The 23,506-nt window shown below is 48.0% G+C and overlaps 1 protein-coding gene across 4 annotated transcripts in view; it reads right to left on the bottom strand.

Annotated features, from left to right (window-relative positions):
• Positions 1-22,800, bottom strand: part of COP1 (COP1 E3 ubiquitin ligase) — a 125,028-nt gene extending 102,228 nt beyond the window's left edge. For 2 of the 4 annotated variants that reach the window (XM_044439311.1, XM_044439313.1), the window contains exons 1-5: positions 22,409-22,800; positions 12,533-12,592; positions 10,357-10,454; positions 5,694-5,770; positions 2,810-2,929 (exon numbers count right to left, since the gene is read on the bottom strand). In XM_044439311.1, coding sequence (XP_044295246.1) covers positions 2,810-2,929; positions 5,694-5,770; positions 10,357-10,454; positions 12,533-12,592; positions 22,409-22,785 — 732 coding nt within the window. In that variant the 5' untranslated portion in view covers positions 22,786-22,800. Of the gene's footprint in view, positions 1-2,809; positions 2,930-5,693; positions 5,771-10,356; positions 10,455-12,532; positions 12,593-22,408 lie in introns of those variants that run through there. The other 2 variants (XM_044439312.1, XM_044439314.1) reach the window with 2 other exon arrangements.
• Positions 22,801-23,506: the final 706 nt, after the last annotated feature.

Here is a 23,506-nt window from a genome sequence, read left to right as displayed (position 1 = left end):
TCTGATCCGGGCATGGTGAATCAACAAGATATGGGAGAAATAAAAAATGTTTGTGCATGCTCGGGTCGGTACTTAAAAGCCCCAAACCGTTAAATCTCCCCCTGCTAACACCGATGGCGAGAATGCAACGCTGCACCTCCGGCTGCACTACTGAAGGGAGATTCGGCGAGCAGAGGAGGAGCCCCCTGCACATGACCGTCTGCCCAGATCGCTCTGTCTGATTCTGCGGAGGAGCCAAAGGAGCAAGGAGGGGCAGAGGACTTGACAGCTCTGTGGCTTCCTAGTGAAGTTTTGCAGGCAGAGTGAGCGAGCCAGCCTGCCTTGGCGAGGGAGGGAGTGGGCAGGAATGCAGAGGGAGCGCCTTGACCCAATGGGGCAATGGTATTTCGGCTCTTTGCATTCCCCTCTGAGAAAACGCTACTCGGCTTTAGGTTCTTCTCATCCAGTTAAATGTCAGCCGAAGGGCTGCACTTCAAAGGTTTTGTTCTGAGTCTATCGAAAGGGAGGGAAAGAGGGACGTGACCTGCTCATGACACGGCAATTTAAACAAGCAGCTCTGCATGTTCTGGCACTGGAGGCATCCGTGGTTCAAGAAATGAAATGGCAGCATTCACACCAACCCCTTCTTTCTAGCTAAATGGCAGGCCTAATCAAACAATATTGTTGCAAGCTGCAGGCTGAAAATCCCCTCCAACACACAGCAGAAGAACTGTGTCATTATGAACCATTGTTTGGCTACAAAAGAGATGCAGAGCACACAGCAGAAGCAAATCCACGGTGATTTCGTACTGAGGAACGAGAGAAGCTCCGGGCCACGCTGGGGAGCAGCCTCCCGGCTCACAACAGGCTGTGCAGAGAGGACATGCCAGCAAGGTGCGCGCTGGGGTGGCGGATGGCCGGACGTTTCGGCACGTGCAGGGACGCCTCGGCACTGAGTCCAGATGGGCCGTGCAGGGAGGTGCCCACTGCTGTGTCTCCTCTGGGGCACGTGCCCGGGTGAAACGGGTGGAGGAGCCTGCTCTCCGGCGCTCGTCCAATCCCTCCCCTGGGGAAGCCTGCCCCAGCAGCATTTCCTTGGGAAAATGCTCCAAGCCGCCTTCCGCGTCAGCACCACCCGTGCCTTCTGCTTCAGTGCCACACCTCTGGCTCTTCATGGTGTGTCCGAGAGGCTGCCTGCCTCTCTTGCAGGAGGAGGGCGGCTTGTACGCAGGGAGGACATGCCAGCAAACTTGCCCCAGACGTGGAGCAGGTGGCGCGCACACACGGCGAAGCCCGGAGCTTGCGGGGAGGACGGCGGCGACTCCCAGGGGCTGTGTGCGGGAGCCGCTCGGGGGAACCCAGCGCCCAGAAGCGTCACGCAAGCGCCGATGAGGCCCCGCACGGCCTGGGAGCACCAGGGGCACGAGCCGCAGCGGACAGGGTTCGGCTCAGCTTGACACACGTGGAGCCAGGGAGGAGGATCGCGATGAGCAGCAACTCTTGCAAGGAAGACCCCGGACTCCCCGAGTGGCTCTGAGCAGAGCCTGTGCTGCTTCAGCAGAACCGGAAGGGCCTCTTCAGAAGGGTCTGAAGCATTTTGAGGCAGGCATGCAGAAGCAGCACAGACAAAGACAAAACAACTTGGCAGAGTAGCAGAGTCCTAGGGTTGCTGGGTGGGTTGCACGCAGCTGGCCTCCAACAGACAGACAGACAGACAGACAGACAGTGACAAAGAAGACGGCTGGCGAGTGAAGTGGCAAAATGGCCTGGTGGGGAGAGTGGGATGCCCGGGAGGATCGACGCTGCAGCAGGACGGACTGTCGCTAGGCCGAGGGAAACCGCTGTGGAGGAGAGGCGAGCTCCCCGGCTGTTCTTGCCAAGCCACTCACAGCCCGCGATGAAAATGTCCGGCCCGGTTCAGCACTGCAGGTTCCCTGGGTGGCAGCTTGCTGGCCAAAAACAAGCCGCTCTGCCAAAACAGCCCTGGGTTTGGATGACGCACCCACCCCCGGGGCAGCCCATGCCGGCAGCATGGCTGTGGACAGCAGGCACTGCGGAACATGGGCGAGAGGCTGCGGTTGCACCCGTGGCTTGCCCATGGACAGCCGGCTGGCCGCAGCGTGAGCAGAACGCTGGACTGGACAGTCTGATCCAGCAGGACACAGAGGGCTGCCAGGTCGCTACCTGCACCAGCCCCAAGGTCCAGTATGAAGACCCATTTCCTGTTCCCAAGCGTGCTGTTGAAAGCGAGCACCACAGTACTTCCAAGAGACCCACAGTAAATGCAGGCGGAGGCTGCTTTGTGGCGGGCCACCAAGCCTTTCTCCTGGGCTGTGTTTGGCTTGGTGAATTGCAGATTGTACAACATCAACATTCACATAGTGCAGTCTTGCAAACAGGAGTCCACAAGGAAGTCAATCGCCCCACTAATACTCCCTGGTTTGCCTGCCCATGTGATCCATGTGCACAGAATCAACTGGTCCAGGTATGCATGGTGGGGGGATGGGAGAATTCTCGGGACTTTATTTTATTCGAACACTTGCATCCAACCTCTCCATGATAAAATGTGTGGCAGCTCACAAGAGTGCTCAAAAATATATAAATCAGCAAGTACCAAGCAGCCATACAACCTCAAAATCAAATAAAAATTAGAACATGTACTACAGGTTATCACTTAATGGTTATTTCCAAGTTTGCATTATTAGGGGCACAGAGCACAACACCTTCTCTGGGGTCACAGGGTCAGGCAAGGGTCAGCTTTAAATTAGGATTCCACTGAACAAAAGAGAATGTTTCTTAACATGTTTATGAAGAAGGAATAAAAGCTTACTGCCTCCAGTTGCTTTTTCTTTTGGACCAGCAGCTCCAACATTAGGTTAACATTGGCCAAATCAAGGTTATCTTGATCGGTACCCAGCAAATCTTGAAATATTTGCCACCTGTGGCCATTCTAAGAGAGAAAATAAACAAATCACCAAGTCATTTTCAGGGAAGAGAGACAAAGTAAACTGGCAGGACTTGATTATTTATTAAAACATTTCTAATCTGCATTGTGTCAACAGATCTCAAGGTAGGATAAAATTAACCAATTAAACAATTCATTATAAAGCTATGGAAACAATAATAATTTACCTTCCACTACATTCAACATCAACATAAAATCAGCAGGAATATGCCAAGCAAATATTTATTATGTATTACACTTATTTAACTTGTATTCCATATTATTAGTCCATGGGACTAATAAATAAAACTGACCTATGGAGGCTCAAAGGGTAAAGAGCCAGGCCTCAACTAGGTGGCAGAACAAGTCCAGCACTGGTGCCAGCTGGGCCTCCAAGAGGAGGGGGAGCCACAGCCAAGAAGGGGCGTGCTTGGCAGATCTCAGTACGGGAAGAGGTAATACACTTCAGCAAATATGAAGGGCCCCAACCATTCAGGGTTTCAATGCTATCACTAACATGTTGCAGTTGAACCAGAAGTGTATTCATACACCTGGAATTAGGAGCAAGCAATCAAGTGTCAGGTTTGCTGAAAAGAACAAGTTATGCAGGGTGATTAAAGCAAAAAGGGGCGGCAAAGAGCCACAAGAAGATCGCTCCAGACTGGGAGAATGGCCATCAAGATCAGGCAATGAGGTTCAATGTAAACAAGTGCAGCAAAGTGACGCACTTTGGAGTAAAAAGAATTCCAGCTCCAAGAATAAGTCAATGGGGTCTGAGTTAACATCGACTGACCAAGAAAGGGCTCTTATGGCTCAAGTGAAAGCAGCAGCTCACTATACAGCTCCTGTGAAAAATGCAAACTCCATGTTAGGTATAATTAGAGAGGAAGCTGAAAATAACGACTGGAAAGATCATATTCCTTTTACATAAGTCTATCGTGCAACCATACTGAGCGTACTGTGCACAATTCCAGACCCCACATGTTACAAACGCACATTGTGGCACTGGAGAGAGTGCAGAAAAGGACAAATAAAATGATCAAAGGGCTGGAGCAGCTCCCTTACGAAGAAAGGCTACATTTGGAATTGATTAGCTTAGACAAAAGTGAGCAAGGGAGGCGTAACAGAGGTATACAAAAATTATGCATGATGTGGATAAGGTCAGCAGGAAGAGAGACATCTTCCTCCCTCTCATAGGATACTAGAACCCAGAATATGAAGCTCATTCGTGGGCAACTCAGGCCAGACAGAAGGATGCACTTCCTCACACAGTTCAGCTATGGAGTATGACTGCCCACTCGGATGGCTTTAAAAGGGGACTGGACAAATTTATGGAGCATAAAACTACCAACGACAACTAGCCAGTTGCTGGGGGACGTGGGAGGAAGGAGCCTACTCCAATCATGTCCTGCTTGTGAGTTTCAGGGCAGTTTGCTGGCCACAGTGAGAGCAGGACTGTATGACCCTTGGTCTGCAGCCAACGACATTCCTTTACCGCCCATGTTTTCGGGATTCTGGACGGTGTACCCAGCCGCAACTTATCTAGCCACCGTGTGCTGTGCTAGCTGCAGTTCCTGTTCCATCCTCAATGGCAGGCCCACGTAGACTGCACTGCAGAAATTTCTCATCAAGTAACGCCTCATCAAATTACCGGTACAGGAACTGCGGCAGCCAGAGCTTCCCTGCCCACAAATGGCCAAAAGTAGTTCAGACCATGAAAGCCACTGAAACTTGCCAAAAGTACCAGCTTATTTAGGTATAAGGTTTTCACTGCCAGCCACTAAACCATGGGAGAGGCATTTCAACCTTTTAGAATGGGAGTGGGGGGGGTGGGGGGTACTGCACAAAAGCCAGGAAACAACTGCATGATCAGTGGTTGGAGGAAAAGGGGTGGGGCAGGGGAAGGAGCCATGGCGATCCAGAGAACCCAGAGGGCCAGACTGAGACACCAGACAGGCCAGATTTGGTATTCAGGCCCAAGAATGCGCACCCTCTGCAATTTGCACCCATTTAGCCCCCCCAGAGTCAGGCATGACTGGACTTAATTTCAAGGGGAAACCTTTACCTTTACACTTATTACACCTATTCTGATGGAAACATTCTGGGGTAAAAGACCAGGCTGAGACACTTTAACAAGGTATGCCATGTGCATCCATAACATTTGCTGGCTTGGAACCTAATTAAGGAACAATGTCAGTACCTGCTTTGTGTCTGGAGCCTTGCTAGGTAAATTCCCACAACCAAGCACATGTGACACACACTGCGGGCCCTTTAATGTCAGCAAGTTTCTGATGTTCGTTCAGAAGTGCAACGTGCTCTGGCTATCACTGGGCCTGCTGTTCAAGTGTCTCAGCCTGTGATGCAACAGAATACTAAAGGCTGGTGGCATCAGAAAGACAAGAAGATCTTTGACTCTGCATTTCACGGTCATCTTCCACCCTCTCCACTTTGTTTTTAGCTTGCAAGCCTGATGGCATGACCTATATCTCTTTTCCTATTGATATGACCTGCTTTGAGAGATGATTATCTGAAAAGCAGGATAGAAATCAAGTAAAAAAAATATAAATTTACAGTTAGACGTCTAAATAATATTTGACTCCTGGAGACTGAGCAGTTACTGATAGGAAAAGTCTTCCTCATATGCTTAGATATTGGAACGTGTCCTCCTGACCCTTTAACAATAAAATTGTTGTCCTCAACAACAAAAGCACACACTACAACTACAACTTAAGACAGGAAATAAAATTAAAGTAAGAAGATTTGGACATACGGTGCTACTCACTGAATGGTCCAGTTTGAATCTCTTTTCCTCAAATCTTTGCTTCTGTTTAAGGATGAGCTCATTCACTAAAGAAAAGGAAATGGAAGTCACAGGGACATATGCACACTGTCTGGACAAAAGCTTACTAGGAAATCAATCCTAATGAGAAGTTCAAGCAACTAAACTTCTTCAGCTTTTGCTGCCTTCCCAGAAGACTTTGTATCTTTTGTTAATACAGAAACATTTTATGTCTACAATAAATCATCTGTAGATAAAGTTTGCTGATGACACCAAATTACTTAGGGTAGATATCACAAAAAAGGGATTGCAAAGTGCTCCAAAACTGGGGGTATTAAAACAGTGACTGCGGTTCAACGTAAATGAAGGTAAAGTGATGCATGATGAGGCTGATGGGATCCCAGCGAGGCGTGACAGACCAAGAAAGAGACCTTGGGATTCTGGTGGACAGTTCAATGAAAACATCAACCTAGCACATGGCTGCTGTGAAAAAGGCAAACTCCATGTCAGGCATGCTTAGGAAGGGAACTGCAAATAAAACTGCCAATATATAATTGTCCGCTAACAAACCTATGGTGCGACTGCACTTAGAATACTGTGTACAGTTTTGGTTGCTGCACCTATAAAGGAATAATGTAGAGTTGGAAAAGGTGCAGAAAGAGTCAACTCAAATGATAAATTGTCTCACCACCCTGAGACACTGTAAAGGGCGGGATACAAAATTCAAAATAAATAAATAAAATGATAAGGGGTTGGAATAGCTTCCCCTGTGAGGTATAAAACAGCTGGGATTGTTTAGCTTAGAGAAAAGGTGAACAAGGGGAGACATGCGAGAGGTGTACAAAATTACACGTGGTGTGGAAAAGTGAGTAAGGGGACCTTTTCCCTCCCTTTCATAGCATTAGACTGCAATTTCTTACCCTAACTCACAGAGCTGATTCACAACAGAACAAAGTTTGTCACACAGCACACAGTTAAACAATGGAAACTGTACCACAAGGTGCAATGAAGGCTACTGACCTGGGTGGGTTTAAAGGGAGGACAATTAGGGAGAGTAAGGCTAGGCCTGCCTACTGTCAGAGGCACAAAGGCCAAGTCCACCAGCTGCAGCAGGTGCGCATGAGCCACTGGTGGGCTTCCCATGGGCAGCTGGCTGGCCTCTGTGTCAAGAGAAGGCTGGACTAGGAGGCCTCTGCCCAATCCAGCAGGGCTCTTCTTAGGGTCTCTAGGAAAGCCACACATTCTATGGAAGAAAGTTCTAAAGAATCTGCATAAAGTCAAGCCTTGAACAATCAAAACAAAACGTTTGACCTATATGGTCTCTCCAGCATTTTAACCACATGTGTGCTTCGCATATGCATACAAAAATTCAAATCTACTGACAGCTGACACAATAGGCTTTGGCTGAGGAGTGCTGGGAGTTGTCAGGTTTTTTCCTTTCTAAACATACACAGGACTGCACCTTACAGGAACAAGTTAGGTCAAGTCTACCGCACTTTCGCATTTCAGCACGTGGTCATTCAGCATCATTCCTCAATCAGGTCAGTAGCTTAGATTTCATAAATGGCAATAGCTAAAAATCGATAGGAAGGAAGCTCCTAAATGTTTCAATTTTGCAACTAGTAGCAGAAGTAGATGGCATTAAAGCACTAAGCATGAAACTGAAGGTGAGAAGAAAGCATGCCTGACACTTAATAACCAAAGCTAAGCTATCACTTTATAACACACCCACATCATACGGGCTAATTCTCACATTCACTGGGCTACCATCACAATGCTGGGCTGGAACCTTCGTGGGGGGGGGGGGGGCGACAGATTCCCAGTGAATACCGAACACAGCTTTCCTCTATGCCTGCATCTCTGTCCAAGCATTGTTTTTCCATTGCCTAGCCATCTTCCTAATGATGGTGATATTACCCCATCCCTTTCTCAACTGACACCCGTGCTAGTAAAAAGAAGGTGACTGAGTTCCAGAAGCATTAGCACCTAAGTACCAACTGATGAGGCACACAAGGAGCGCGCTGGAGCATCACCAGATTACCACATACCAAGCGCAGCCCAAAACACTTTCCCTACTTCCTGAAATGAGGAGCAAAAATTCAGAAAAATGAGGCAAGTAACAACTTGGGATCGCTGAACAAATCACAACACTTTCTGAAGTACTCCTAGGTCTGTTCCACAGAACGTGGGACATGCATTCCCTGGGGAGCCAGCAACTACCTTTTCAGAGTAAATCATTCCCCTCCCATAGTCCGGAACTATGAAACACCCTACTCAATAAGCTGTCATACTACTGGGAAATAACAGGGAAAAGGTTTTTAAAAAATCAATGTATACAGTTCACTTACACTTTCATTCAGCACTTACAGAAAAGGGGATAAAGCTGCTTTTAATTTTCATGGTATTGGTGAGCTGTTTTTGCAGGGATTGTTGGCTTCATTATCATCCAAAGGTCGACCATTTCCCCAAAATAACTCAAGACAACTTTCTGAACTGCCCTTGGGGCAGCATCATATGATACATGAAAGGGTCATGCACCATGTTTCTCGCATACCTATTTTCATACATTGTTCAATGCAAAGGCAAATAAATGCCTGTAAATGGTGAGCAGAGAGGAAATTTATTATTTAGTTATTTATCTGGAACATTTCTATGGGGCCCCATTCGCAAGAGCCTCGGGGGTTAATTAACACTGCAGTCCCACAGGCACCAGGAGAACGTCTCAATGACAAGACTATCAGACCACGGAAGAGAGAAGGCCGGCCTTGGAAAGAAATTCGGCCTCAGAACCTCTTCCCAGCTGCCACAGAAACCCCCAGTGTCAGCCAATTCTCCCCAGCTGGGGTGGGGGGAACAAGGCACACTGGGGATGTGCTGGAGAGGCTGTGGAGCCACTTGCTTCACTGTGCAAAGCCCCAGCTGCGTACGCGGACTGGCGACAGACCTGTGGGAGAGGCAGGGAAGGAGACACCAGATGACTCTATTCCCAACCAGAGACCACTGGACTGCGTGGATAATTTGGTACACTCAGGGAAATATTACCTATCCTTTTTACATGCCATACAAATGTATGATTTTCTCCACTAGGCAGAAGAATGTGATTGGAAATATTCCATGAAGGAGACAATGAAGTCAACAATGAAGCACGGTTTAAATATTACTTGCAAACAAAATTAAAGGTTTACTTGGTAATGATTTCTATTACTTTTACTTGATACTTGAAAATATTTTCAGGCATTACAAGGTACAATTGCAATCTTTTTTTAAAAAATCAACTCCTGAAAATTGCTTTGTTGCTGTTGTTTTGGGCGGTCTTTCACAGGTGCTCAAGTGCGCACTTAATTGCTACCTGATGCAAGAAGAGACTGTATATAGGCTAATTGCACACAGCTGACAGAGACTTGACTTGGGCAAGAATGCAGAGAACAAAGGCACACCAAAGGGGAGTCGGGAGATTATCACCCCCGTGGCAGTGCGACCGTCTCAATTTTAATCGACGGCCCACAATGGCTTCTACCTTTTTGACACTTCTAGACTTCAGTTACTCCAAGAACATGAGATACTAATCCTCCCACACACACACATTTTCCCAGAGCAATGACCTGCAAGAGGTTATGGTTGTAAGCCGCCCCGAGGCTTTGGCGAATGGGGCGGCATAAAAATGTTTTAATAAATAAATAAATAAATAAATAAATTAAAGAGCACACATTTCGCCTACATTTACTTCCCAGATATGGCACTTGTGTTTTTTTCAGGGGGGGGGGATGTGCCAAACACTAGATTAAAGGCCCACAGCTCACTTGCTAACAGATAACTTCTAATAAGGTCCCCCACCAAAATACCTGAACAATCCTGATAAATTACACATATGAACCCATGTGTGTTAAAACTAGACCAGGGGCGGGGTGTTCTTACTGATGCCAAAGGTATGGTCTTCCCTTCTAATACTATTCCCAGCACAGTGGAATAATTCTTGAGGTCATGGCTTGGGAAAGAGGGGCTGATCTGCTTCTCCCCCATGCAATGGCTTCATTGAAAATTGAAGATGGGGAAAGTACCTAATATTTAACATGTTTGAGTCCCTGATTTTAAATCGTGGTTAGCAACTACATTATACCTAGTTTAGATCTAATGGTCTCTCTAACCTACAGCAAAATCAAATGTGAAGCTTACACATGTGATACTATTACCACACAGCATTATGGAATCATGCAGGTTCTCTCTCAAAAATGATTTGTTTCACAGCATGGGGCCCATCACAGACTATCTCAGCTGTATCGCTTACAGCTTTGCAAAGATCCCATCCTTAGCGTGCAAGTAATTTCCATATCACAGGGCTTTTTCTTTCATTTCCTCTTCTTCACTGTCATCGTCTTCAGCCGCAGCACCAATGCCATCAATGATGCCACCAAGAAATAACCCAAAGCAGCTGCACAAGTGGTTTCCTGGGCACACTTTCATAAGCATGCTCTCCCTCTAGTGGTTAAACTGGAAAATACCTATAGACACAATCTGCCTGCAGGTCAGACCTCATCCTTGGAATTAAACTTAGGTAAGGAAGCAAACTCTTGGGTGATATGATACTTTTTAACCAAAAACCTAGTCAGAATACAATTTTTTCAATACTGTATAACCAACAAACACTAAGACTTACCTAAAAAATTGGGGTAAAGATGGTCAATATTATCCACAACATAATTACATTTGGGACATCGGTTGTTGTCCTCCAAACTTTGATGAATGCATTTATAGCTGTCCAAAGAAAAGCAAAACAAAGAAAACTGTAAGAAACAAAACAGACTCTGCAAAACATTCTGCACGGTTATTCAGGAGAGGAGTCACTGGATAAGTTGCATGACATGCTATTACTTCTTAGTTTTGCCTGTTGCATCAGGAAGTGGGGCTGTGACAGACTGTCTGATATAAAGGGCAAAGTCCATATTGTTTTAACCTTATGCTTCAGCCTTCCAAGTTAAGGCCAATTACCAAATGAGAGACAGGGCAAAAGAAGGCAACACCTTATTTGATGCTTGCAGGTACTCTGTATCGAATCATCACCTTTGCAACTGCTCCGATGCAAAGCAGGTTTCTCAGATTTAGCATTTCTTAGATTATGTACCGACTGTAATACAGACATATTGGCTTCAAAAATGTTTACAAAATACAGGAGAAAGAAAGGGAGGGAAGGAATATCTGGGCAGCTAAAAGTTTGATGGCACTCAGGAATTTTAAGAAATTCATACTATGCCTCAGAATCTGTTAAAGTAGCTCAGTTCACACAACGACCCACAATTCAACAATGACCCAATATTCAACACATACATTTTGTGTCACCCAAACTATGAGTCCCTGTTGCATGTGAACCCACAACGGTGGACTGTCATGATTTGCTTCACCAGAGGCAACTGGCACCAGTGGTAACACACACACACACACACACACACACCTGCTCTTTATCCAAGAACTACAGCCTTGTAAAGGGAGGGAAGCAGAAAAAAGGAAACAAACCAGGAACTGAAAAAAACTATGCTTCATTTGATGGTTTGCATGGTTAGAAGCTGTCAATGGAGTAAATTAGATGCAACTCAATGGTGACCAGAGTTCCAAAGAAGTTAAAGAACTTTATTTCAGAATCTTCTTTCTGCTGCTGTCTGCCATCATGACGCTGGAGTTAACAGCTAAAAAGCTAGTATCAAGAACAGAACACTCACACGCCATCTCTACCACACTGTCAGATCTGGCTATCCAAGAAATCAGCAAGACAAAGCAAAACTATTTTGAAATAATTAAGAGACCCGCATCCAATTTGTAATTACATGAGATTTTCTGGTCATGGGTTAAGACTTTTTGTGAGGATGTGTTAGCTTTCCCCTCCCGATGCTTTTGTTTTCAACTTGCACTGCCCCCAACTAGCACAGGAAATGGCAGAAACACTGGGACTTGTCATACAAAGCATCTGGAGGGCACGGGAGACGTTATACACGTTGATAAACCCCTCCTTCCCCGAATTTAAGGGCTCCGTTTAGGAAGGATTACACCATTAACCATTTCAGGAGGTTGGGATGTCCATATGAATTTCCACTGCCCAGATGCAAAAGAGGAGGATAAACCAGGCTCCCTTACCAGCTCGGGATGTTCTGCGTTGGCCAACATGCAGCTCCTCCTTAAACACTGCTGCTCCACACAGCACGTCCTGGGAGCAAGCGCTGCATCAAACTACGGGTAGAGGGTATGTGCACACAAACACCGAGAGACCGAGGAACCCCTCCCGCCACCCAGTGAGCAGAAACCACTAAAGGAAGATGGGTAAAAGCGTGTAATCCACACTCACAAACCGGTATTAGAATAAAAGGACCAATAAATACTGGCGCTTCAACCTACTTTATCGCAGGGCCTTATCCCACCATCCAACCCTGATGTAGCTCCTTATTTTGCCTCAGTCCCCAATTTGTTTATTGACACAAATATTGCATCGGACGGCCCTAAACAGACTGCTAAGTAGTGTTCATTTCACCCTTTTGGCAAACAACTGTAAGCATTTATATCACAATATTTACATCACAAGCACAGAGATGCATAGCTTTTATGTAGGAAATTCAAGTTATGAAGATGCAGCCAAAGTTGGCTCTAGCACCCTGTTTAGGGTCAACATAAATCCTAAAGTTATCACAAGGACGCACCCATTAAAATGTTAATTCAGAACATGTCATTCCATGCCTTTTATGCCAAAACCACCACATCAACTAAGCGCAAGTAATTAACCTTAGCTCATGACTTTTAACTTTATAAATACGTCTTTTATGCTATGCAGTTTTGTTGCCAAATCTTACCAGAAGCTGTGCCCACATTTTGTCATATACGCCTCTTCAATCATATCGAAGCAGATGGGGCTAGAAAGGGGGGGAAAATATTTTAGTACTATAGTAAATACATTCAAAACAGTCAAAATATGTTAAATGAAACCAGGCACGATCAGTCCCTATTAGTTTGTTATTATTGCTAACCACAGAACTACAAGAATAATTAGCAGAATCAAATAACTTCATACGAAACAGTCTGGAATCCTTTTATAATGGCCTGAAATCTTACTTGTCCAGAAAGGGGAGGAACTGGTTCCAGGCTACCAAGTGATACGTGCAGCGCTGTGAGAAACTTCTCCCTTTCTACCTTGCAGGAATGGGAAAACAAAGAGTTTGCAAACAGGCATTTTGGAGATACAGTCCTGCTTTGGAGGCACTGTGGGATGGTTTTAACTCCTACAAGCAAGCAAATTCAACTTGACTGCTGACTGACTGCTATTTTTTCTTTTCTGTCCCTCTTTCACCAGGACACTGATCTACACATCCAAGCAGTTTCATGGATTTCACCTGGCTGAGCAAACACAGCAAGAATTATTTTATTTCTTATTTTTATGTTTCCAATCTGCCCAGTGTTCTCTGGCTGGTAATTTCTCTCTTTTTCCTTTTATAATATGAGAAAGAGCAGAAGTAAATACTGTCTGGGTTCACACAACCACTGAGGGAAAACAAGTCCCAGTGGAAGCCAGAGTGGCACGGTGGTAATAGGATAGGACTGTGACTCAGGAGACCTGGACTTGAGTTACTGCTCAGTCATAAACATCGCTGGGTGACCCTGGGACAGTCACGGATTCTCTGTCATGAGTTGGGTTTCCCCCCTTTGCACGTTCAAAGCCACAGGCCTTCCTTGCAAAATGTTGTCCATTGACCAAAGCACTGTCCAGAAGTGCCATCCCCCGGAAAGAATCTCTGAGCACGTGCGGCGCAGTTCCCGGGATCCATTCTTGTATTGACTTCTAGGAATGCTCCTAATGAGCATGCCTGGGCCCCATCCTTTCAGGAGGGGGCTTTCGAAAACGAGTGCATCTCCTCTTGCATGCCAGTCCTCCCACTGGGCAGCTCTCCTCTGCCAACATTGCATCAAGGGGCCGAGGGCCATGCTCGATTTGTCTGTCTCTGAGAAACTCCCCCTTTCCGCAGCTGCACATCTTGGTTATTCCCAGAGGCTGCCTGAGCACTTGGGGAAGCCTGGCCTTCCGGTAAGTGCTTCCGCCCCCCTCATCTCGATGTCTGGAAATGGCTCACATTCTGAGGCCTCCCCCTGCTGCCGCCGCCGCCACCTCCTCACCCCAATCAGCATGCCTTGGGAATGTGCATAATGAGGAACGGCCCTTTTCACTTCAACACTCAGCCTAACCTACCTCACAGGGTTGTTGCTGTGAAGATAGCATGGGGAGGAGGAGAACTTTGTTAGCCTCACACTCAGGCAAGGTATAAACATGATGTAATAATCATAAGTTCCTTCCTTATGCATGCCAGCCACAAGCTGCCTAATTAGTATGCACGGCCTCGCCAGGTGCCATGACATGCAAGCCTTGAATAAGCAAGGGCTGTCGGGTGGTTCTAAAACCACTCCAGCCACCCACTGGTGCTGGATTCACACGTCACAACAGCCTGTGCTGGCAAAAGTAATTGTGCTAGTTATGCCGCTTGCAACCTGCTCTTGCAGAAAGGGAAAATCAACCACTGTGGCTTTTTGTTCGCCGTGTTATCAAGAGAGCCTAGCCACCAACTGGGTTCATGCAACACATTAAGCCAGGGTAGTTTAGTGTGCCCGCCTCCTTTTCAACATTTCCCCAAATCCGCAGCTAGGTGAAAAAGGGAAGATACTACTTCTCCCTTTTGGGAGCACTCATTGTTGCAGTTACTGCAATCCTTTTGTTCACTGAGTTCCAGAAAAACAACAAACAAAATGCTCCCCCGCCAACCGTGGGAGCTGCTAGATGGGACAGAGTGAATTGGGCCCCTTGTGGGGAGCAGAGCTACCACTGGTCCTGGCATCACATTCACCCCATCCCATTCTGCCACCTGTTTCTTTTAAGACAATCAGGAATATTTGCTGGTTTGTATTTTTTGTTTTTGTTTTTTAGCAAACTTGGAAACAGACAATGAATGACTGGTAAGTAAATAACAGGAAAATCTGCAGACCTGCATTTACAGCTTCATTACTACAGGTGCCCAAATTACGTCTCCATTTAATTCCTGGCCATTAAACTGGCATGCATTTCCATTCCATTTACTTCACAGCTCAGGAAACAAGTGCAAAGTAAACAGGATAGAGCAAAATGGGGTTCTAGCAGTGCTCACACCTACTCACCCCCATGGGGGCCCATTCACTCTGTTTCATGGAGCTGCCTTCTTAAGTCTTGAGCTTTGTTCCTTTAACTGTCAGCCCACCATGGCAACTACTGGAGTGAATGCTCTGAGAAGGACCAGCAAGAAGGGGTGGGAAGCTAGACCCTTTCTGGAGCAGCTGGAGAGTCAGGGAAGCGCAGCAAAGGTAGAGGACACTGAGCACTGCCAGGCCAACACTTAAAAGCCAGAGGATCACATTATCAGGGGCATGTCAGGGAAGCTTGTTGGGAGAGCCTGTGGAAATCGCCCTGGGCTCCCACAGCGCCATAGCCAGTCATGGGCAGTGACCCACAACAGATGCCTGCGCTGCACAAACCGCGTCCCTGAGCCACGTGAGCACACGCACGCTTTCAGAAGGCAAATACAAGCCCAAACACTTCCTATGAAAAAATGCTAGATGCTTCACAATCAGGATTTCGCTACACTGAAGAGATTTTTCTGACATTTCCATATTTGCAAATATACACCCAGCAACCTCAAGGCAAATGTTCCAGGAACTCTTCACAGAATAGCCCTGTGTCCCTGTTACAGCCATACGGTACAGCCATATAAAATTTATATTGTATCGTATAAATATTCTAAAATTAAAAAGTACAGTATAAAATGCAAATTAAAAATGTAGAAGAAATGCGAAGATTTTAAATACAATAACAGATTAAAAACTGAAAATGTTTCAGTTCATTTTCTACTGAATGTAGTAACTGCTACTTTGGCGACATAAGCCAGTCATCCGCAGAGCGGGCAACCTCCAGTTGCTTTGGATCACAACTGCCATAATTCCTAACCACTGTGCATGCTGGCCAGGGCTTGCAGGAGTTGTAATCTAAAGCATCTGCAGGACACCAGGTTGCCTCCCTGATTTCAGGCACAAACCTGGGCATATTTAGACCGGAACAAAGAGTCCTGCAGCTCGCAGCCTGCCTGGCTGTGGCATGCTGAGGATCATAGGATTTTTTTCTTGTCAAAATGTGTACAGGATCGCAGCCCTTAGATAATCAGAATTTAAATACATGCTAAGGAATTTAGCTCACCAACAGAATTTCACATAGTTAGTTTTCTACCTAAAGAAATAGATTTTCCCTCAATTTGAGCATCAAAATTCAACAAGGGGCAACTGCAGCAGAGAAACAGAATGATCTGTAAACAAATCCCACTAACGACAAACAACCTTTTTTAGCTCCTCCTTTAAATTCTTAACAGCAGTGACCATCTTTGCAAGAATGAGACTAGCCACTTAGATAACACAGGGGTGGCGGCAACTTTGCTTTGTGCACTGAAATCCCATCTTTCGTCCATCACAGACTGCAGATACCACCGGGCACAAGGCAAGCCCCCATCCAAGCACTGACCCATCCAGACCTGCTGAATTTTTTCTCATAAAAGAGACTAATGCAAAAGGAGGACAGCACCCCAACCCTGCTTTCTGAGCAAAAAGCAGGCAGTAGGAAGGCTAGAAACAAGGACTCTCTGCCGCCTCTACAACTTGCCTTGGTTTCTATAGCTTCATTTTCTAATATTGCCAACACTAATGCAAAACAGAATAATCATTCGCTGAAGAACTAGCTTGAAAAAGTAGTACAGAGGCATATGCCCACCACTCTCATTCTGATTGCACTCATGTAGCTAGTCTTAAGGGACATCGACTTCACTTTACATTATTTTAAATGCAGGCTACAGTCGGCGTTACAGTGACAGGTGTTTGAAAGTTAAATCCTTAAGGTCCAGATAGGACAAGAGCAGAACTTGGGCCTCGCCCCAATCACAAAGCGGGTGGGGGAGAGAGGTAGTTTTAAGAACAGAAGGGGGACAGTATTAAACCTTTCCTCGGGCTCACTTCCTCTCAACCTTATCCCAAAATCATTTGAGAACCCATCAGACTTTGCATTAAAGCCCTTTACTGCCTGTACTACATCTTGCCTCAGTATTAGAGCTGCTCAATTTCTTCTGAGTTGGTCATTTCCAGAGTAAAACACTTTGTTTTATTGACTGAAAACGACCCATTCCAGTCCACTTGCAACTTTTCATGTTTACTTTGATCCATATTTCTCACATCCTGTGTTTCATCTGCACAACCTCTATACATCTCGTGTTCCAATTTCTTTCCTTCTGCCTCTGCATGCTGGCCACTAGACTTCCTTTCAGCTGGGATTTAGTTGTGTCGTTAGTAACAACTATTCATACTTGCCCTTGCTCTTTCCTGGTAGCTGTTTGAGTGTCTTCTGACTTGGGAGCCTGATCTTCTGGCACTATCTCTCATCTCACTTTGGATTCTTTCATCATAGGCTCTATAAAGGATGACAGTTCTGAAATCTTCTGATGCCTTCTTACCTTTGCCATGGCCTTCTTCCGTGCCCTAGTAAGAAGGGCTAACTTGAACGTCACTGCTCTTATCTGTGAAAGTTCCTTCACCGTTGTTGCCCATATAGAGTTTTAAAGCTAACCACCGCTACATCTTGGAGCAGGAAAGTGGTAACTCCAGCATGCAAGTATGTGTCGGAATACATGGAGAAGGGATGGAAAAACTGGTCCCTTGTTGCACCCGGCACAGAAACTAACCAGGATGCTAGAAAAAGGAAGCCCAACTTTTCATCTCCAGCACAGAAATACAGTTCTATTTGCCTCCTCTGCCAGCCCCACCACAGCAAAGTAGTAAAATTGTTTATATGCTAGTAACGTTTATGGGCTTATTTGAAAGGCTGTTCTGTTCTGCACATAAAACAGAAGATCAGAATTGCTTTAACTACTCCAAGCATAAAACAAGGATGAGGGTATATCCAAGTTCCATGAAGAACTTGGAACACAGAACAGTGCTTCAGGGCAAATGCTCTGCAGTTAACAGGGGAAGCATACTAAGGCAAAACACATATTGCAATATAAAACTACATCCAGTATAAGGAAAGAAATATATACTAGCCATACAAGTTTGTGATACAAAGCTATTGTACTACAAACATTTTTCACCAAAAAAACTTTTTATGCCAACTTTCGTGAATTACACAGAGGTTTTTGGTATGGTTTGGACAATCGCTTCTCAGCTTAATGACCTGCAATACAAATAATCCAGAATTACAAAATCATAGTTTACAGTTTAAGATCATGGCTTGTTCTGAAGCTAGTAGTCACAGACTCCCACTTTAGGCAAAATGGGAAACTGTGGTTAACTGGAGACTTTCATATTGCATTCATGTGGACCAAGAAGAGAGGAAGGAGAACATGTGTGCCAAAATGTCACTATCTGAATGCAGCCTTTGTGGAGCATTTCTGATAATGGACTATCTTTCTGATGAAGAATTCTGAGTATTTCAAACTAGCTAGACACACACAAATGGTTTGAAAGAGAGTCTCTTCATCCATAATAGGCAAGATTTCAACAGAAATAATAAACTGGATAAAATTATTAACATATCCTCATTTTAAATAAAGAGCATGGTCCACCAAAAGAAGATAACCTTTCCTAATGTGGACAAATGCCTCCCATAAAGGGAGATGCAGATACTAGTAGAACTCACCTACCCATACCACTGTGCTTCTCCTGTTTTTCCATAGCTCATGCACACATGTCCACCAGTTAATGACTATTCTAGCCAGAGATTAGTGTAAGTGGGAGCTGCTTCATCCATTCCATTTTGAGGCATTCTGCAAGCATACGCAAGTTATCCCCAGTTCAAATCTATCTGTGTCACTGGGTAGCACAATCCCATGAGGCTGCCTATAAACCTTCAACCTTGGAAGAGCACAAAGGTGAGGACTGCACCCATGCTTCCCTCCCAGCAACTTATGCCAGCCATCCATTTTATACCTGCAGGAGAGGAAAGATCCAGCTGTCATGCCTTACTCTCCCCCAGAATGCCCCACACCAGGACCAGCTCCAAAGTCCCAGCTCCAGCCTTGGAAATCTTTTCCAAGGTTGGACTGAGGATTCCAACTTTTCCTCCGGCAGTCCACACAGTGTCTAGAAGACACAGAATTGCATGCTTGGTGGCATGAAGGTTACCTCAATATCCAAATCAATGTCACACTCCTCTAACATATCAGCATTATATTACCCTTTCTTATAAAGTTATTGTAATGTTACCTGCAGTAATGCGCGCGAAGCACTCTGAATACCAAACGTACTGATAAGCATAAACTATTACTTGCCATTAACTGAACGTGAACGAACGGACCCATGAATGTGGACACACTCTGGACCTGGTTTTCTCAACGGGGCAGGAAGAGGGTGGTCTGAGGGTGAGGAATTTATGTCTGACACCCCGTCATGGTCAGATCACTTCCTCGTGAGGTTTGTGCTCGAGAGCGGCCTCTCCCTCTGTAAGAGTGCAGACCCGATTGTGTGGGTCCGCCCCAGGAGCCGGATGGATCAGGATGGATTCCTGAAGGCCCTGGGGGAGACTGGTGCTGCTGTCGAGGCTCTGGTCGAACTATGGAATGGGGAGATGACTAGGGCTGTTGACACGATCGCTCCTAAGCGTCCTTCCCCGCCAGGCAGAGCCCACTCTTCCCCTTGGTATACATCTGAATTGCGGGTGATGAAGCAGGCTGGGAGACGGCTAGAGCGTAGGTGGAGGAGATCATGGGATGAACCTGAGTGAACACACTTAAGAGCCCATTATCAGGCCTATGCTGTGGCGGTGAGGGCGGTGAAAAAGAAATTCTTTTCCGTTTCCATTGCCTCCTCAAAATGCCGTCCAGCGGAGCTTTTTTGAGTGGTACAAGGCCTGGTCCGCCCTGGCCCTAAGAAAGATCTGGTTCCACCCTCGAAGGCCAGCTGTGCCGACTTTGCCAAGCATTTCAGGGAGAAAATCACTCAGATTTGTCATGAGCTAGACTCTACTAGTGATTCAGAGGCTTCTGGGGAGATACCAATGTCACCGTCTGGTCCAAAATTAATGGACGAATTTCAGTTATTGTGGCCTGATGATGTGGACAAGGTGCTTGGACGAATATGTTCCAGTACTTGCCTATTGGACCCTTGCCCATCTTGGTTAATAAACAACGCCAAGCACGGGATTGGGATCTGGACCTTGGAAGTGGTTAACGCTTCTCTGAGGGAGGGTCAGGTACCTGCCCCGTTAAAGGAGGCGGTAGTCCGACCGGTCCTGAAGAAAGCGTCACTGGATCTAGAGATGGCCACCAATTATAGACCAGTGGCCAACATCCCGTTTCTGGGCAAGGTGTTGGAGCAGGTGGTGGCGGGACAACTCCAAGCACTCTTGGATGAAACTGATTATCTGGACCCATTTCAGTCCGGCTTCAGACCCGGGTACGGTACTGAATCTGCCTTGGTCGCCCTGTATGATGACCTGTGCAGGGAGAAGGACAGGGGGAGTGCGTTCCTGTTGGTTCTTCTGGACCTCTCAGAGGCTTTCGATACCATCGACCATGGTATTCTTCTGGATAGGCTAGCGGGATTCGGGGTCGGAGGCACTGCTTTGCAGTGGTTCCGCTCCTATCTCAATGGCCGATTCCAGAAGGCGGTGCTGGGGGACTATGGCTCTGCACCATGGCAGTTATGCCATGGAGTACCGCAGGGGTCCATTTTGTCCCCTTTGCTGTTTAACGTCTACATGAAACCGCTGGGAGAGGTCATCAGGAGGTGTGGGCTGCAGAATCATCAGTACGCTGATGATACCCAGCTCTACCTCTCGTTTTCCACCAATCCAGGTGAGGCAGTGGCTGTGCTGAACCGGTGCCTGGCCGAGGTAATGTGCTGGATGAGGGCCAATAAACTGAAGCTCAATCCAGACAAGACCGAGGTCCTGTTGGTGGGTGGATCGGACTTTGGGGAGGGTGAATTGAACATAGTCCTGAATGGGGTTGCACTCCCTCTTAGGGACAAGGTTCGCAGCTTGGGAGTGCTCCTCGACCCAGAGCTTTCACTGGAAGCTCAGGTGACAGCGGTGGCAAGGAGCGCTTTCTTTCAGCTTCAGCTAATCCATCAGCTGCGTCCCTACCTGGAGTACAACTGCCTGGCGACAGTGACACATGCATTGGTGACTTCCCAACTTGACTTCTGTAACACGCTCTACATGGGGCTACCCTTGAAGATGGTCTGGACACTTCAATTGGTTCAAAATAGAGCTGCCAGGCTGCTGATGGGGACTGGGCGTTATGTTCACATGAGTCCAGTCGTCCGTCAGCTTCACTGGCTTCCCACTGAAGTCTGGGCCCAATTCAAGGTGTTGGTGATTACCTATAAAGCCCTAATCAGCTTGGGTCCTGGTTACCTGAAGGAGCGCTTACGTCCATATATGCCCGCATGCCCCCTGAGATCTGCGGTAGAGGCCCTTCTCCGGGAACCCTCCGTGAAGGAAATTAGGAGGATGAGTACTCAGAGGAGGGCTTTCTCTGCGGTTGCGCCCAATCTATGGAATGCGCTCCCCAAAGAGGTCCGCCTGGCGCTGTCATTTGTTTTTTAGCACCAGGAGAAGACCTTTTTATACAAATGTCATTTTAATTGTTAATAGTATTAATGCATTTTATTCTTTGGCCAGGGCAACTTAATTTATACTGCTAATTTATATTATTCTATGGAACTTTATTTATGGATGTGAGCCGCCCTGAGGCTTTGGCGAATAGGGCGGCATAGAAGTCTCCTAAATAAATAGATAAATAAATAAATAACTTGTGCACACAGGGATGAAAGCTTCAATCCTAAACACACTTACTAGTGAATAACCCTATGGATTACTGTCAGTGTAGAAGTTATACGCATCCACTTATGCAAACTCGCCCTAAGTCGCGATTTCAAATGCTACCTCTCCCATGAATTCACTGGGTGACACCAGGCAAACCCCTCCATCTCTTGGACCCAACCGAGCCCCCCATGGTCTATCTGCAGCACAAGGCAGCTGCAAAGATTCTTAAGTCTTCAGCCTTTTTCTGGGGTGTTCAGAATTCACCATGATCCTCCGTTTTTGTAAACCTTTCATCAATCCGGCAAGGTAGGCAAGTCTCATCATCATCATCGCCACCACTACCTCTTCCTCCTCCTCTACATTTGGAACCGAACAGACAAAAGATCCAGTACAGCATGGTGGTGATTAGAGTGTTGCACTAGGAACCGAGGAAATCTGGCTTCTAGTCCCCATGAAGTTCCCTGGGTGACTACAGGCCAGGCACAGACTCTCTCTGAGCCTACAGGGTGCTTGCTAAGCACCAGGGCGCTGCAGGGTTTGGAGGCATGGTTCTGGCTTCCAGCACCCACTCAGCGAAGGGCCTTCCCCGGTGGCTTTGGACCCGCCACCCACGCCCAGGTGCACCTGCTTCACCACCTTGCTGTTGCAACGATAAAACGGAGGGCTGTGCGAGCCACCTCGGCTTTCCCACAGGAGGAAACAGAGCGGAACAGAAGTGCAGCACGAAGCACCGATTCCTCAGGTGCGCTTCTGGGCTCGGAGAGCGCGGCGCGCGCACGTACCCTCCCCCCCAAGGCGCGCGCCCCAGGCCGGGCCGCACGGCTCCCCCCGCCCCGCCGCCGCCGCTGCTGCTCACCACACGAAGTCGTTGCTTTTGTCCTCGTAGGAGTTCAGGAGGCCATTGCAGAGCGGGGTGAGCAGCGGCCTCTTCCTGCTGCCGCTCGTGCCGCCGCTGCCGCCGGCCGCGCCGCTGCCCGCGAAGGCGCGCGGCGCTAGGCGCGAGAGGCCACCGCCGGAGGACGCGGAGACGGCGACCGCCACCAGAACGGGCCGCGCCGAGGCGGCGGGCGACGGCGACGGCGACGACGAGGAGCCCGGCGCCGGAGAGGCGGCCGAGCAGGCCGAGGTGGTGACGGCGGAGGAGGCGGCAGCGGCGGACGACGACGACCCCGGCGGGCCCGCGGCGCCCGGCCCGGCCGGAGGGTGCTGGGGCGGCGGCCGGCTTCCGGACATCCCGAGGCGAGGCGAGGCGAGGCGAGGCTGGCCTGGCCTTGCTCGGCTGCGGCGGAACCGACCGCTCGCCCACCCGCCCCGGTCAGCGGCTCATTTCCCCTCAGCACCGATGGCTGTCTGCGGGCGCGGCGGCCAATGACGCTCCAGCCCCGACACCGGACGCGCCCGCCCCCCGCGCGTCGGCGCGGGCTCCGATTGGCCCCCGGGCCCGCGGGCCACCTCCCACTCGAACCCGGAGGGGGCGGGGCACGAGCTCCGCCCGCTCTTGTTGAAACTTTATTGAAACGCCACCTCGGCCGGAGCGGCGCTCCGCGTACTCCGCATGCGCAGTGGGAAGCCGCTGCCCAGGCGTCTATGGTTCTGCGCGTCCGGTGACGCGCAGGAAAGGCGACGCGCCTGCGCAGAAGCGGCTACGTCGCAGTAGCTTAGCAACATGGGGTATCTGGTCGGGGGAGCGCGTCTGCCCGCCGCCGGTTCCGCGCGGGGGCCGGGCGTGCGTTTGCGGTCATGGACGGAGCCTGCACCGCCGCGCCGAGAGCGGGGGGTCCCCGGCGGTCCCTGTTCTGCTCTGCAGGGCGCCACGGTGCGTAGGGCGCTGCAGCCTGCGTGGCCCTGGCTGGGCGGTAGCCCGCCTTGAGCTCAGGCGAGTCGGGTCTGGATCAAAGGAGCCAGAAATTTCAGTGGAAAGGAAACGCGACCATGCTGGAGCTGCCGCACCTCG

The sequence above is a fragment of the Varanus komodoensis genome, unplaced genomic scaffold (genome assembly GCF_004798865.1).
Source record: "Varanus komodoensis strain SLA01 unplaced genomic scaffold, ASM479886v1 scaffold34_1, whole genome shotgun sequence".
In the NCBI taxonomy this organism is placed as follows: domain Eukaryota; kingdom Metazoa; phylum Chordata; class Lepidosauria; order Squamata; family Varanidae; genus Varanus; species Varanus komodoensis.
This window is presented reverse-complemented; position numbering and strand designations above follow the sequence as displayed.